General features: G+C 41.5%; 1 protein-coding gene across 1 annotated transcript; it reads left to right on the forward strand.

The window, feature by feature from the left end:
- The first annotated feature begins 8,607 nt into the window (after positions 1–8,607).
- LOC136542267 (transmembrane 9 superfamily member 9-like) lies at positions 8,608–12,436 on the forward strand. Its single transcript, XM_066534617.1, has 7 exons — positions 8,608–8,894; positions 9,661–9,825; positions 9,924–10,033; positions 10,117–10,222; positions 10,347–10,459; positions 10,547–10,700; positions 10,802–12,436. The coding sequence occupies exons 1-7, from the start codon at positions 8,781–8,783 to the stop codon at positions 11,957–11,959; spliced, it is 1,920 nt and encodes a 639-aa protein (XP_066390714.1). The 5' UTR covers positions 8,608–8,780; the 3' UTR covers positions 11,960–12,436.
- Positions 12,437–13,386: the final 950 nt, after the last annotated feature.

The following is a 13,386-nucleotide window of genomic DNA, read 5'->3' on the forward strand; positions in this document are numbered from 1 at the left end:
TTGGTCATAAAGAGCATGAGTGCAAGAACAAGAGCAAAAATACTAATGTATCCTCAATTAAGATTAATTATTTCTATGTCCTTACTAAGGGTACAAATGGTGTGAATGCTAAGTTCATTGGTAAACCATGGATGCGCTCAAAGAAGAAAGCTATTTGGGTACCAAAGAGCTTAGTAACTAACCTTCAAGAACCCAAGCAAATTTGGGTACCTAAAAAGAATTGATCTTCTTTTATAGGTCAATTACAAAGCCGAAGAAAGTCATTGGGTTCTTGATAGTAGGTGCACTCAACATATGACCGGTGATGCAAGAATGTTCAACTCAATGAACACTAATGACAATGATGGTTATGATAGTATCACATTTGGTGATAATGGCAAAGGTAAGGTCAAAGGGCTTGGTAAGATTGCAATATCCAATGATATGAGCATATCCAATGTGTTGCTAGTAGAGAGCTTGAACTTCAATTTGCTATCCGTGACTCAATTGTGTGATCTTGGATTCAAATACATATTTGAGGTAGATGATATAGAGACCATAAGTGTAGATGGCTCTAATTTGATCTTTAAAGGATTTAGATATGAGAATCTATACTTCATTGATTTCAATGCTAGTGAAGCTAAATTATCTACATGCTTGTTCACTAAGTCTAACATGGGTTGGTTATGGCATATAAGGCTTGGTCATGTTGGAATAAAACAATTGAATAGATTGGTTAAGCATGACTTGATTAGAGGCTTGAAAGATATTGTGTTTGAAAAGGATAAGCTTTGTAGCACTTATCAAGCCAGAAAACAAGTTGGAAACACCCATTCTAAGAAAAGCATGATGAGCACTAGTAAAGCATTTGAGTTATTGCATATGGACTTATTTGGACCAACTCAATACACTAGCATTGGTGGTAACAAATATGGCTTTATGATAGTGGATGATTATACTAGATACACTTGGGTATTCTTTCTAGTAGACAAAAGTGATGTGTTTGCAACATTCAAATCATTTGTCAAGGGCATTCACAATGAGTTTGAAACAACCATTAAGAGAGTTAGAAGTGATAATGATAGTGAGTTTAAGAACACTAGAATTGATGAGTTGTGTGATGAATTTAGAATTAGACATCAATTCTCGGCCAAATACACTCTATAATCAAATGGTTTGTTGAGAGGAAGAATAGAACACTCATTGATATGGCAAGATCTATGCTTAGTGAGTACAATGTTAGTCAATCTTTTTAGGCCGAAGCTATCAACACGGCTTGCTATTGTAGCAACCGTCTTTATTGTCACCCATTGAAAGAGAAGACGTCATATGAGCTCTTGAATGGTAGAAAGCCCAAAATTGCATATTTCCGGGTCTTTGGTTGCAAATGCTATATCTTGAAGAAAGACAATAGATTAGGCAAGTTTGACAAGAAATGTGATGAATGATTCCTACTTGGTTATTCCACTACAAGCAAAGCATATAGAGTTTGAAATTTGGATAGTGGTACGCTTGAGGAAGTTCATGATGTTGAATTTGATGAAACCAAGGGTTCACAAGTAGAGAATGAGAACTTAGAAGATGTTAGAGGCATTCAACTTTTAAATGCCATGAAGAACATGGATGTTGGTGAATTAAGACCTAGGCAAGTGAATAATGAAGAAGATGATCAAGTGCAAGTGCTCTCTAACTCAAATGTGCAAGATGATACAAATAAGTTAGTACAAGTGGCTCTCATGATAATGAACAAGATCAAGTGGCTAGTACTTTATCTCAACCTAATGATCAAGCAAGTGTAAGCAATCAAGTTCCAATCCTTCAACCAATCAATGTTGCAAGGGATCATCTATTGGACACTATCATTAGTGATATTTCTCAAGGTGTGCAAACTAAATCAAGATTAGCTTTATTTTGTGAGAATTTCTCATTTATGACATCCATTGAACCAAAGAAGATAGATGAAGCATTGAAGGATGTTGATTGGGTGAATGCTATGCATGAAGAATTGAATAATTTTACAAAAAATCAAGTATAGAAATTAGTGGAAAGACCAAAGGGACACAATGTGATTGAAACCAAATGAGTCTTTAGAAACAAGCAAGATCAAGATAGGATAGTAGTAAGGAACAAAGCAAGATTGGTAGCATAAGGCTATATACAATTGAAGGTCTTGACTTTGGAGAAACATATGCCCCAATTACTAGATTGGAAGCAATTAGAATCTTGCTAGCCTATGCTTGTGCCCACAATATCAAGCTCTATCAAATAGATGTAAAGAGTGTATTTCTCAATGGTTATATCAATAAAGAAGTTTATGTTGAGTAACCTCCTGGTTTTGAAGATGACAAGAACCCCGACCATATGTACAAATTGAAGAAGGCATTGTATGGCTTAAAGCAAGCACCTAGATCATGGTATGAGAGATTGGGGGACTTCCTACTCTCTAAAGGGTTCATGATGGGCATAGTTAACACCACTCTTTTCATCAAGAAGATTGGAAAAGATTTATTTGTGTTGCAAATCTATGTAGATGTCATCATATTTAGATCAACCAAACAAGACTTTTGTGATGAGTTTAGAAAGATGATGGCTAATGAGTTTGAGATATCCATAATTGGAGAATTAAGTTACTTCCTTAGTCTTCAAATCAAGTAATTGAAGAATGGTACATTTATGAGTCAAGGCAAGTATATCAAGGACATGATCAAGAAATTTGGCATGAGTGATAGTAAAGTCATTAGCACACCAATGAAAACAAATGGCAACTTGGATAGTGATGCAAGTGGCAATATGGTAGATCAAAAATTATATCGGTCTGTAATTGGTAGCCTACTCTATGTGACCGCATCAAAGTTGGATGTCATGTTTAGTGTATGCATGTGTGCAAGATTTCAAGCTTCACCAAGAGAAAGTCATTTAAAGACTATAAAGAGAATATTGAGGTACTTGAAGCATACATAAAATGTTAATTTGTGGTATCCCAAAGGAGCAAAGTTTAAGCTAGTTGGATACTCCTACTCGAATTATGCGGGATGCAAAGTTGAAAGAAAGAGCACCTCGGGCACATGTCAATTGTTGGGAAGATCACTTATTTTATGGTCAATAAAGAAGCAAAATAGTGTTGCATTATCAATCGTCGAAGCTGAATACATATCCGCCGGTAGTTGTTGTGCACAAGTACTTTGGATGAAGACCACTTTGAGTGACTTTGAAATCAAGTTCAAGAAAGTGCCATTGCTATATGACAATGAGAGTGCAATCAAGTTGACCAACAATCCGGTTCAACATACAAGAACAAAGCATATTGATGTTCGCCACCATTTTATAAGAGATTACCAACAAAAAGGAAATATTCGCATTGAGAGTGTAGACACCAAAGATCAACTTGCCGATATATTCACCAAGCCATTGGATGAGAAAAGGTTTGGTAAGCTAAGAAATGAGTTGAACATATTGGATTTCTCAAATATGTGTTGATGCACCCCCACTTATATGACATGCCTCTCCTTCGAGCAATCCAAGGTAAAAGTTGATTGGCATGGCATACATCCTTACTAAGGACGTGTTTAGTGCATCTAGATATCTTTCACATTTAATAGGCTTATTCATGAAAATAAAAAAATGATGATTATATGGTATCACTATTGCTTCTATGCTTATTTTGATCTAGTGGTAGCATATGACATATTTGTGGGCTTGTAAACCTAGTGTTTAGTCTAGAAAGTGAGCTCTAAGCGTTTAACTCAACATGGTACAAGATAACCCTTATTTGGAGGTGTGAAGAAGCTTGTCCTTGGATCAAACCGAGTTAAATATCTTTGGTAAATATTCTAGATTGGACCAAATTTAGAAAAATGATCCTCACCCCATTGATTGATATTAATAATCTCAATCTATCTATAATTTAAGCCTTTGTGATCATTGATGACAAAGGGAGAGAAATAGTGTACAAAGATAGTGAAAAGTCAACACAAAAGGGGAAGAGAAATAAATATACAAGTGATAGGGGGAGAACTTGACATAAGGGAAGAAATATAACAAAAGAAAGGGATCAATTAAAATGTTGAGCACACAAGTAGGGGGAGCAAGCTCATGAACTTGTATGATGCATTTCATATGTTTGCTTGCGTGGCACAAGTTTTAAATTTTAATATTCATGCTTGTGTGGTGTATGCTAGTTATAGGTTTGAGTGATAAAATGAAAATCTAGCATGCATAGGTTATCTAGTGATTTCATTTCTAAGTGTTTCCAAGTGGTATTAAGCTAACTATGGTGCTAAGGATGGTATAATAGTGCACTCCGATTGGTATCACGCTTCAAAGATCCATCTTTTATACCTTAGCATCATTTGGTAGACATTGCCTCATATTTTTTCTATCTAAGTATATGTGCAAGCTACAATCCAAACTCTTAGCACATATGTAGGGGAGCAATTGCTATCATTTTGGGTTCATAAAACTTGTCCATATCCTTTTACACATGGTAAATATGCTTGGACAAGCAACATGGATTTAATTGAATTTCAATCTATATCTTTGTGAAAGGATTGTCATCAATTACCAAAAAGGAGGAGATTGAAAGCTCTAGTTTGGTTTTGATGAATTCATGAAACCCTAAGTGCTAACCTAGTTTATCAAGTGATTATGAGATAGGTAGCACATTCCAAGTGGTGAAGCAAATAAAGATCATGACATGATGATGGTGATGCTATGGTGATGATCAAGTGCTTGGACTTGAAAAGAAGAAAGAGAAAAACAAAAGGCTCAAGACAAAGGTATAAATGGTAGAAACTATTTTGTTTTGGTGATCAAGACACTTAGAGAGTGTGATCACATTTAGGTTCGATAGCCGTACTATTAAGAGGGGTAAAACTCATATTAAAATGCGGTTATCAAAGTTCCACTAGATGCTCTAACTTATTCCATATGCATTTAGGATCTAGTGGAGTGCTAACACCCTTGAAAATATTTATGAAAATATGCTAACACATGTGCACAAGGTGATACACTTGGTGGTTAGCACATTTGAGCAAGGGTTAGAAACTTCTTCGGCGAACAGTCCGATGGTGCCACCAGTGCCCTAAACTCAGGTGAACGTGGTCACTGTAAGTGACCAGATACTGGTCTTTGAAGGACCGGCGCGTCTAGTCAGTAGTAGCAGAAGAAGCGCAGCGTCGGTCATCGACCGAACGCTGGCGCTGAAATGATCAGGCGCTGGCAGGCTGCTTTCGGTCATACTGACATGGTCATGCACAAGGGAAACACCAAGTGACTGGACGCTAGGTGAGTCCAGTCAAGCATGACCGGATGTGTCCGGTCGTGAAAAATCGTCTCTGGATGCTTACTAGAAACGACCGAACACTGAGGTCCAGCGTCCGGTCACTTCGCAGCAGCGCGTCTGGTCTTCACTTGACCGTTGAGATCGAGCGCTCAGTATTTGAAGAGAGGGGCACGTGACTTGCATCGCGTGATCAGACGCTGAGATCTAGCGTCCGGTCAATATGACCAGAGCGTCCGGTCACCCCGTGTTGTGCCTAGTGAAGAGGTACAACGACTCTATTTCGTGGGGGCTTCTATTTAAGCCCCATGATCGGCTCAAGCTCATACTCTTGGCCATTTACATTGATATAGTAACCTTGTGAGCTTAGCCAAAGCCCTCTCACTCATCTTCATCATTAATTCATCTTCTTTATGAGATTGGGAGAGAATCCAAGTGCATTGCTTGAGTGATTGCATTAGAGGCACTTAATGTTCATGTTTTGCTGCGGGATTTACTTATTACTCTTGGTGGTTGCTATCACCTAGACGGCTTAGAGCAGCAAGGATCGTCGAGCAGAGGTTGGTAATTGTCTCTGGCTCCGATTGTGGTGATTGTGAGGAGTTCTTGACCTTTCCCCGGTAGAGAGCCAAAAGGTACTCTAGTGGATTGCTCGTGGCTTGTGTGATTCTCATCTTGTGTTGGTTGTGCGGCACCCTATTGAGGATTTGGCGTGTGAAGCCAATTAGCGCGTAAACCTCCAAGTGAGTGAATTGTCACAACGAGGAGTAGCTTGTCGACAAGCAAGTAAACCTTGATAAAAAATCATTGTGTTCATCATTTGATTCTGAGGTGATTGATCTTCATTGGTATTCATTCTTGTGATTGATTGGCTCCTTCCTCGACACGACGGTATAAATAAATTACTCACTCTCTTTACTTTATCGTAAACTAGTTGTAAAGCTCTTTAGTGTAGCTAGTTGTGAGAGCTTGTTAGTTTGGTTAGTGTGGCTCTTTAGTTAGCCTTTGAGAGCATATTAACTTAGTGTAATGTCATAGCTTTTGTGTGGATAAAAACTATATAAACTAGAATCATGGTAGGTGGCTTACTATTTTAGTAGGCTAGCGTAATACTTGCTTCGCCTCATAATTATCTAACCGGTTTGTTAAGTGTTATTGTAAAAATTTTTAATAGGCTATTCATCCTCCCTCTAGCCATTAGGACCTTTCAGTAGGCATATTGGTTTTTATCTTAATGTGTTTCAAGTGGCTTGCTAAAGCAAATATGTTGTCCTACAGAACATCTTTTGAGGAATACACCTATATGAGTCAAACTGCTGGTCATAGTCTATGAGATTTAGGTAATCTCTAAATACTCATAAAAGCCACTAGAGTCTGACTTATATGCTTCAAATAGGAAGGATGTCTTTTACAGCCTAGTATCAGCTAAGGACTTTAGTGACATTCATCTCACACAAAACTGTCAATTTAAGGCTTAGTCCATTGTTCAGTTGTGACTGAGTGAAACTATTGCTCTAGATGGATGTTCAACTTAACAGTCTCCATCAAAACACTGATATATAAAAAAAATGTGGTTCTGAGACTACTTTGTTACAAACTCTAGAGTTTGGTAGGGATTATTGGATATATTATGGGCTTAGCCCGTATAATATTTAATAAATCAAATAAAACTCTATGGTACGTAATATTAAGCGTTGTATGGTTTAATACCGTATGTGATTTTGATTGAACGTTTACTTAGCTTATTTGGTTGGAAATTATCCATCTTACTTGAGAAACTGAAAAAAGGAGTGCCACACGCGTGCGCCGCCTCCGCTGGCTATGCCGGGCGCGGGCCATGGATGTGGGCGTGGGCGTGGGCCAAGGCCAAGGCCGTGGCCATGGGTGTGGCGAGGCGAGGTAGGCAGGGCGAGCTAGCGGGCATGACCTGGTTTTGCCACTTAATCCACATAATCATGGGAGTTTCTTTCATTGATGGTGGAGTCAAGTTGATTGCGCCAGTTACCGTCTCTCCGTCCCTACGCTGGCTCTCCCCTTCCCCGCCGTAGGCATAAAAGAGAAAGTCCTCCGTCAGTCCTACAACCTTCCGCTTCACTTCTAAGAGAGACCACATCTCAGTCGCCCTTATGTCTTTCTTGAGTCTTCCCCGTCCTGTACCTCTACGCGCACGGAGTAGCGGGAGAGCAGGTGCCTCCGGACCTCGTCCGCCTACAAACCTTGCACGGGGTGTGCGGGCTATTAGGTTTTTGGGGAGCGATTCCACTGTCGATGAAATATGGTCGGCGATCTACCTAGGGGTATGCCTAAGGTAGTAGATTATCGGTAGACAGATACGCAAGCTACAAACAAGATGGTGACGCAAGACAGACACGAGGTTTTATCCAGGTTCGGCCGCCGTGAAGGCGTAATACCTACGTCCTGCGTCTGATTGTATTGCTGTATATCAATGAGATGTGTTTTTTAGAGAGGTCCCCTGCCCGCCTTATATAGTCTGGGAGGCAGGGTTACAGATCTAGAAACTAATCCTAACCGGTTACAATTGTCATAGGTGGCCAGATAAGAATTCCTATTCTAACCGACCAGGATCTTGCTTGATCTCTAAGTCCGTCTTGATTCCTTGCGCGGGTCTTCGAGCAGATCGGGCAAGCCGCGCGTCGTCTTCTAGTGGACCGGACCCCCTGAACTGGGTCGGCCCAAGCCTAGCCGTAAGGATATAGGGGTTAATACCCCCACAGCTAGTTCACCCATTTTCTTCCTGGTGATCGCTCGCGAAGCTGTCTTCTTCCTAGTGACCGTTTGTGGGACTGCACTGTAAACATCTTCCGTCATCGGCTATGGTCCACGACTTCGAGCAACGCACTATGTCGACTAGTGCGAATAGAGTCTCCGATGCCCTTGGCATGGGATCCTCTGCTGGGTACAATCTTAACTCTGTGATTATCGCACTTTGCGTTCTTACTGTATCGATCTGTATGTCATACTTATATGTTGTAGCGTTTATTAGTGATACATACATGCATATATATATATATATATATATATATATCACGATAAACCTACTGATGTTTTATTTCTGGATTAAATTGAGCGTAAAAAATGCATAATTCTCTGACACCATGTACCGCGTACAGGACTACCGGTGCACACATACTGCCAAACACCATCCTTCGTTTGCGGCTGCGGCCTGCGGGTCATGTCAGACAAGCACCACCTGCCTCGCACGTGCCACGACATACGAGGTCAAACTAGGACCAAAGTAACCGACACCATCCGAGCAATTTAACGTTTAACCAGGGACCTAAGCGTCAATAAACTATTTATCGATAAAAACCCCAGAAGATCCACCCGTCACCCGAAGCTTCCTCCTCGCAGCGCGCCGCGCGTCGTCGTCTCTACCCACCCGCCCGACCTCGCGCGCCACGCCCGCCGAGCCTGCGAGCCATCACCCCACCCACCGCCTCGCCGCGCAGATCTCGGGAGTTTTGCCCTCCCACCGGGCGGTGATTCTCCCGCCCCATCACCGATGCGGACGCCGGCGATGCTCCGGTGGGCCGCGGCGCTCGTGGTCCTGCTCGCCGTCGCCGCGCCGTCCGCCGGGTTCTACCTCCCTGGCGTCGTCCCGAACGATTTCGCGAAGGTTTGTTGGGTCCCTGCGGTTTCCCTCCCCTCGTTGGTGCACCTTGGAGTGATTGTGTAACTGTGTTCGTGTTCGGAGCTGGATCTAGTCAACGGGGTTGCCGGTACAGGGGCTGGTATCCGCAGATCCAGCTCGAGGGTTTCGTGTGTGGTGTGCAGCGCCCCCGATTCGTTCATCCGGTTCAGTTAGCATGGTTCCATAGCTGGGCTTGGGATTCACATGTTGCACCTCAATTCGCACACTTTAACAGCCTTCCTATCGTTGTTTGCTGTTGTGATCTTTGTCCTCATCTGAAAAATAGCCGCTAGACTTTGATGTGATCAGAATTGTGCCCTGCGTGGAAAAGTCAACACATGCCATTTTGTATTTGTACTTGCACACCATATAAGATAACTTGAATCTGTTTTCCAGATGATGGTCCTTGATCCGAAGGTTAAGTAGAAGCTTAGACTTTGGTAGATTCTGCGTCAGCTCCCGTTTGGTGGAGCTCCTGCTTCTCCGTTTTTTTATCTCTCCTCTCAAAATGGCGTAGCAAGGCAGCTTAGGCAGGTGCTGGAGCTGTGCCAGGACCTACACCATAGTTTAAATTGGTATCAACTCCTAAATCCTAAATGAGGTGCTAGATCATGTAATAAGGTATCTTGTAGAGGATCACTCATGGCAAAGGAATGGCAGTCACTGTGTTATAATCTCCTATAACAAAGTAGTGTCATTTCGTGATTACTGATATGATAGCATTTTATTCACTCTTCTAATTTGTCCACAGGGTGATCCGCTTCCAGTGAAGGTGAATAAGTTGACATCTATCAAGACTCAACTCCCGTACACATATTACTCCCTTCCATTCTGCAAGCCAGATACCATAATCGACAGCGCCGAAAATCTTGGTGAGGTTCTTCGTGGTGATCGCATTGAGAACTCTCCTTATGTGGTTAGTACCTCATATAACATAACAGATTAATTGAGGTTTTGTCCTCGGGTATGTGCATCGCGTAAAATGTTTCCTTCTGCTTGTTATTTGGGGTATAGTTCAAAATGGGAGAGCCCAAGATGTGTCAGATTGTCTGCAAAGCAAAGATCAGTGAGAAAGAAGCCAAGGAGCTCAAGGAAAAGATAGAGGATGAATACCGAGTGAACATGTAAGGACTATGAACCTATGTGGGTAGTGTTGTACTTCAGTTGACACAGTAATTTCCTATACCTTATATAAATTGCATCACAGGATTCTAGACAACCTCCCGCTAGTTGTTCCGGTTACAAGGCAAGATAAGAACAGTATTGCTTATCAAGGTGGATATCATGTTGGTCTCAAAGGCCTGTATTCTGGAGTAAGTCCTTATGCTCTGTTAATGTTTACTTTTTCTTTATGCATGCAATCTTTAATTCTTTGTTGGAATCCTTTATCTATTTGTCTGGACTAATAAATTCTCATACACAAATGCTTTTTTGCAGACTAAGGATGAGAAATACTTCATCCACAACCATTTGTCATTTATGGTGAAGTATCACAGGGATGATAATTCGGGACTTTCTAGAATAGTGGGATTTGAGGTCAACCCACACAGGTTTACTTCTAACTTTGTTTGGCGGGATTTTATTCTTCTTGTTCTTTATGAAATGGACCTAAGGTATTTTGGTACATATTTTGCCAGTATCAAGCATCAGGTTGACGATAAATGGAATGGTGTAGACACTCGCTTGAGCACTTGTGATCCTCATGCGAGCAAATTTGTAACAAACTCTGATAACCCTCAGGAAGTTGAAACTGACAAGGAAATCATATTCACATATGATGTTCGTTTTGAGGTACGAGACTAGGGTTACGAATTGCTTGGTTTAGCTGCTGTAGTGTACTCTTTGAATGTTTATTTGTGATGATTTTAATGGAACCTCCACTAATTTTGCAGGAGAGTGAGATCAAGTGGGCGTCGCGTTGGGACACCTACCTGTTGATGACTGATGATCAGATTCACTGGTTTTCTATCGTGAACTCTCTCATGATCGTGCTTTTCCTATCTGGCATGGTTGCCATGATAATGCTTCGCACTCTCTACAGAGATATCTCTAGATACAATCAGCTTGAAACTCAAGAAGAAGCACAAGAGGAAACAGGCTGGAAGCTTGTTCATGGGGACGTGTTCCGTCCTCCAACCTACTCTGACTTACTCTGTGTTTATGTTGGCACTGGCGTCCAATTCTTTGGCATGCTCCTAGTTACAATGATCTTCGCTGTGTTGGGTTTCCTTTCTCCATCAAACCGGGGAGGACTGATGACTGCAATGCTTCTAGTCTGGGTTTTGATGGGGCTGCTTGCTGGCTATTCTTCTTCACGCCTCTACAAGATGTTCAAAGGTTCAGAGTGGAAGAAGATTACCCTGCAAACGGCTTTCCTGTTTCCAGGGGTTGCATTTGTTATTTTCTTCATCTTGAATGCTCTTATATGGGGGGAGAAGTCATCTGGTGCTGTTCCTTTCACCACAATGTTTGCCTTGGTCCTCCTCTGGTTTGGCATCTCAGTACCCCTTGTCTTTGTTGGGAGCTATCTTGGGTTCAAGAAACCTGCCATGGAAGCTCCAGTCAAGACAAACAAGATTCCACGGCAGATCCCTGAGCAGGCTTGGTACATGAATCCGCTTTTCACTATTCTGATTGGTGGGGTCCTTCCATTTGGAGCAGTTTTCATTGAACTCTTCTTCATCCTCACCTCCATCTGGCTGCACCAGTTCTATTACATCTTTGGCTTCCTCTTCCTTGTGTTTGTGATCCTTATCATCACCTGTGCCGAGATCACAATCGTGCTCTGCTATTTCCAGCTCTGCAGTGAGGACTACATGTGGTGGTGGAGGTCTTACCTTACCTCGGGATCCTCTGCGCTGTATCTCTTCCTGTATGCTGCTTTCTACTTCTTCACGAAACTGCAGATTACTAAGCTGGTGTCTGGCATCTTGTACTTCGGCTACATGCTTCTCGCCTCCTATGCCTTCTTTGTGCTGACTGGCACAATTGGTTTCTGCGCCTGCTTCTGGTTCACTAGGTTGATTTACTCGTCAGTGAAGATCGATTAGGTGCCATATGACAGAATAGCACATGTTTCAGTGATGGAGGCAAGAGAATTGTATGATTAATGTGGATTGGGGAATTACCCCCCCTTTTTTAAGGTTTTCAGGAAAAAGTTGCTTCTTAGGATTTAGTTTATGAACGATTTATGTTTTGTTGTTGTCAGATTATACACTTTAGTGATTTGGAACTGAGAAAAAATATAAGGGTAAACACACTGTGATGAGGCTGTACCTTTTGACAATTTTTTTGTGGGCCTCTATATAAATTCAATTCATTATGACCGGTATGTTTGTACTGGAGAATAACTGTAAGGCTCCACGACCAGTATGAATTAGCCTGATGGATGTTCGCAAGAATGTAACCTCAGTTCCTAAGAAATCAGAGTTGGTGCTTCAACTTGCAATCTCTGTTCCAGCAGTGTTCATTTGTTGTGCTGTAATCGGATGTTGACATTTTATAAGCTCAGTGTTATCATTAAGTCACTACGCTGCCTTCCATTCCAAAGCCTGCTTGAGGTATCAGTAATTGATTACGAAACTGCCCTGTATGCTTCTCATGGGTGCATCGCCTGTTTGGAACAGATGAATGGAAAAAAAAAAAAAACCGTAGGACTAGAGTAGAGTGAAAAGTAAAAAAACTACGGGATTCTAAAACACAGGAATTAATACTTTGAGGTGTTTGGATTGTTTGAATCGTCACATGTCCCTAAACAATAAATTAGTTCTAACCATTGCTGTATTCTAAAGTGATTATTCAAGACTCATAGGTTGTCTCGCATATTATTAGTTAATTCATTAACTACGTCGATCTTTTACTTTAGCAGGTGTACTGTATTCATTAACTACATCCATGGACGTTATCTTATCTGCTCTCTCTATCCAAGGCGGGAAGAGCGCATGCAGCCGTGATAAGCACCAGAGAGATTTCCATTGGTTCTAACTGGATGCTTTTTTTCCCCTTTCCTCTGGAACGAAAATATCCTTTCCCTTGTTTCAAACGCACCCACGTACTTCATTTTCTTAGGAGCGGTGCCCTCCAAAAATCCTACAATCCAAACAGGCCCTCAAGAGAGATGAAATTAATTGCTTGTTTGGCACAAACATGCCTTCTCCTCAAGTGGTCCTCTTAGAGCGTTCAGTACTTCAGTGTTTAGTCCAGCTCCTCCTAAAATGTTTAGAAGCTACTGCCAGGGCTATGCTAAACTGGCCAACCATGGTATGGAGAAGAGTATCTGCGGAGTTGCTAGGCCCCGTTCGGCTTGCTAAAATTTGGTTGAAAATGGTTGAAAAACGCTATTTTGATTGAATTGTTGTGAGAGAAAAACATTATTTCGGCTAAAAAAAATAAGTCGAACAAGCCGGTTTGTGAGTGAGCCGAACGGGCCTTTCACGGGTTCGGCAGATGCCATGCTTGCTGCATAGTGCATTCCTCT

The sequence above is a fragment of the Miscanthus floridulus genome, chromosome 3 (assembly GCF_019320115.1).
Source record: "Miscanthus floridulus cultivar M001 chromosome 3, ASM1932011v1, whole genome shotgun sequence".
In the NCBI taxonomy this organism is placed as follows: Eukaryota; Viridiplantae; Streptophyta; class Magnoliopsida; order Poales; family Poaceae; genus Miscanthus; species Miscanthus floridulus.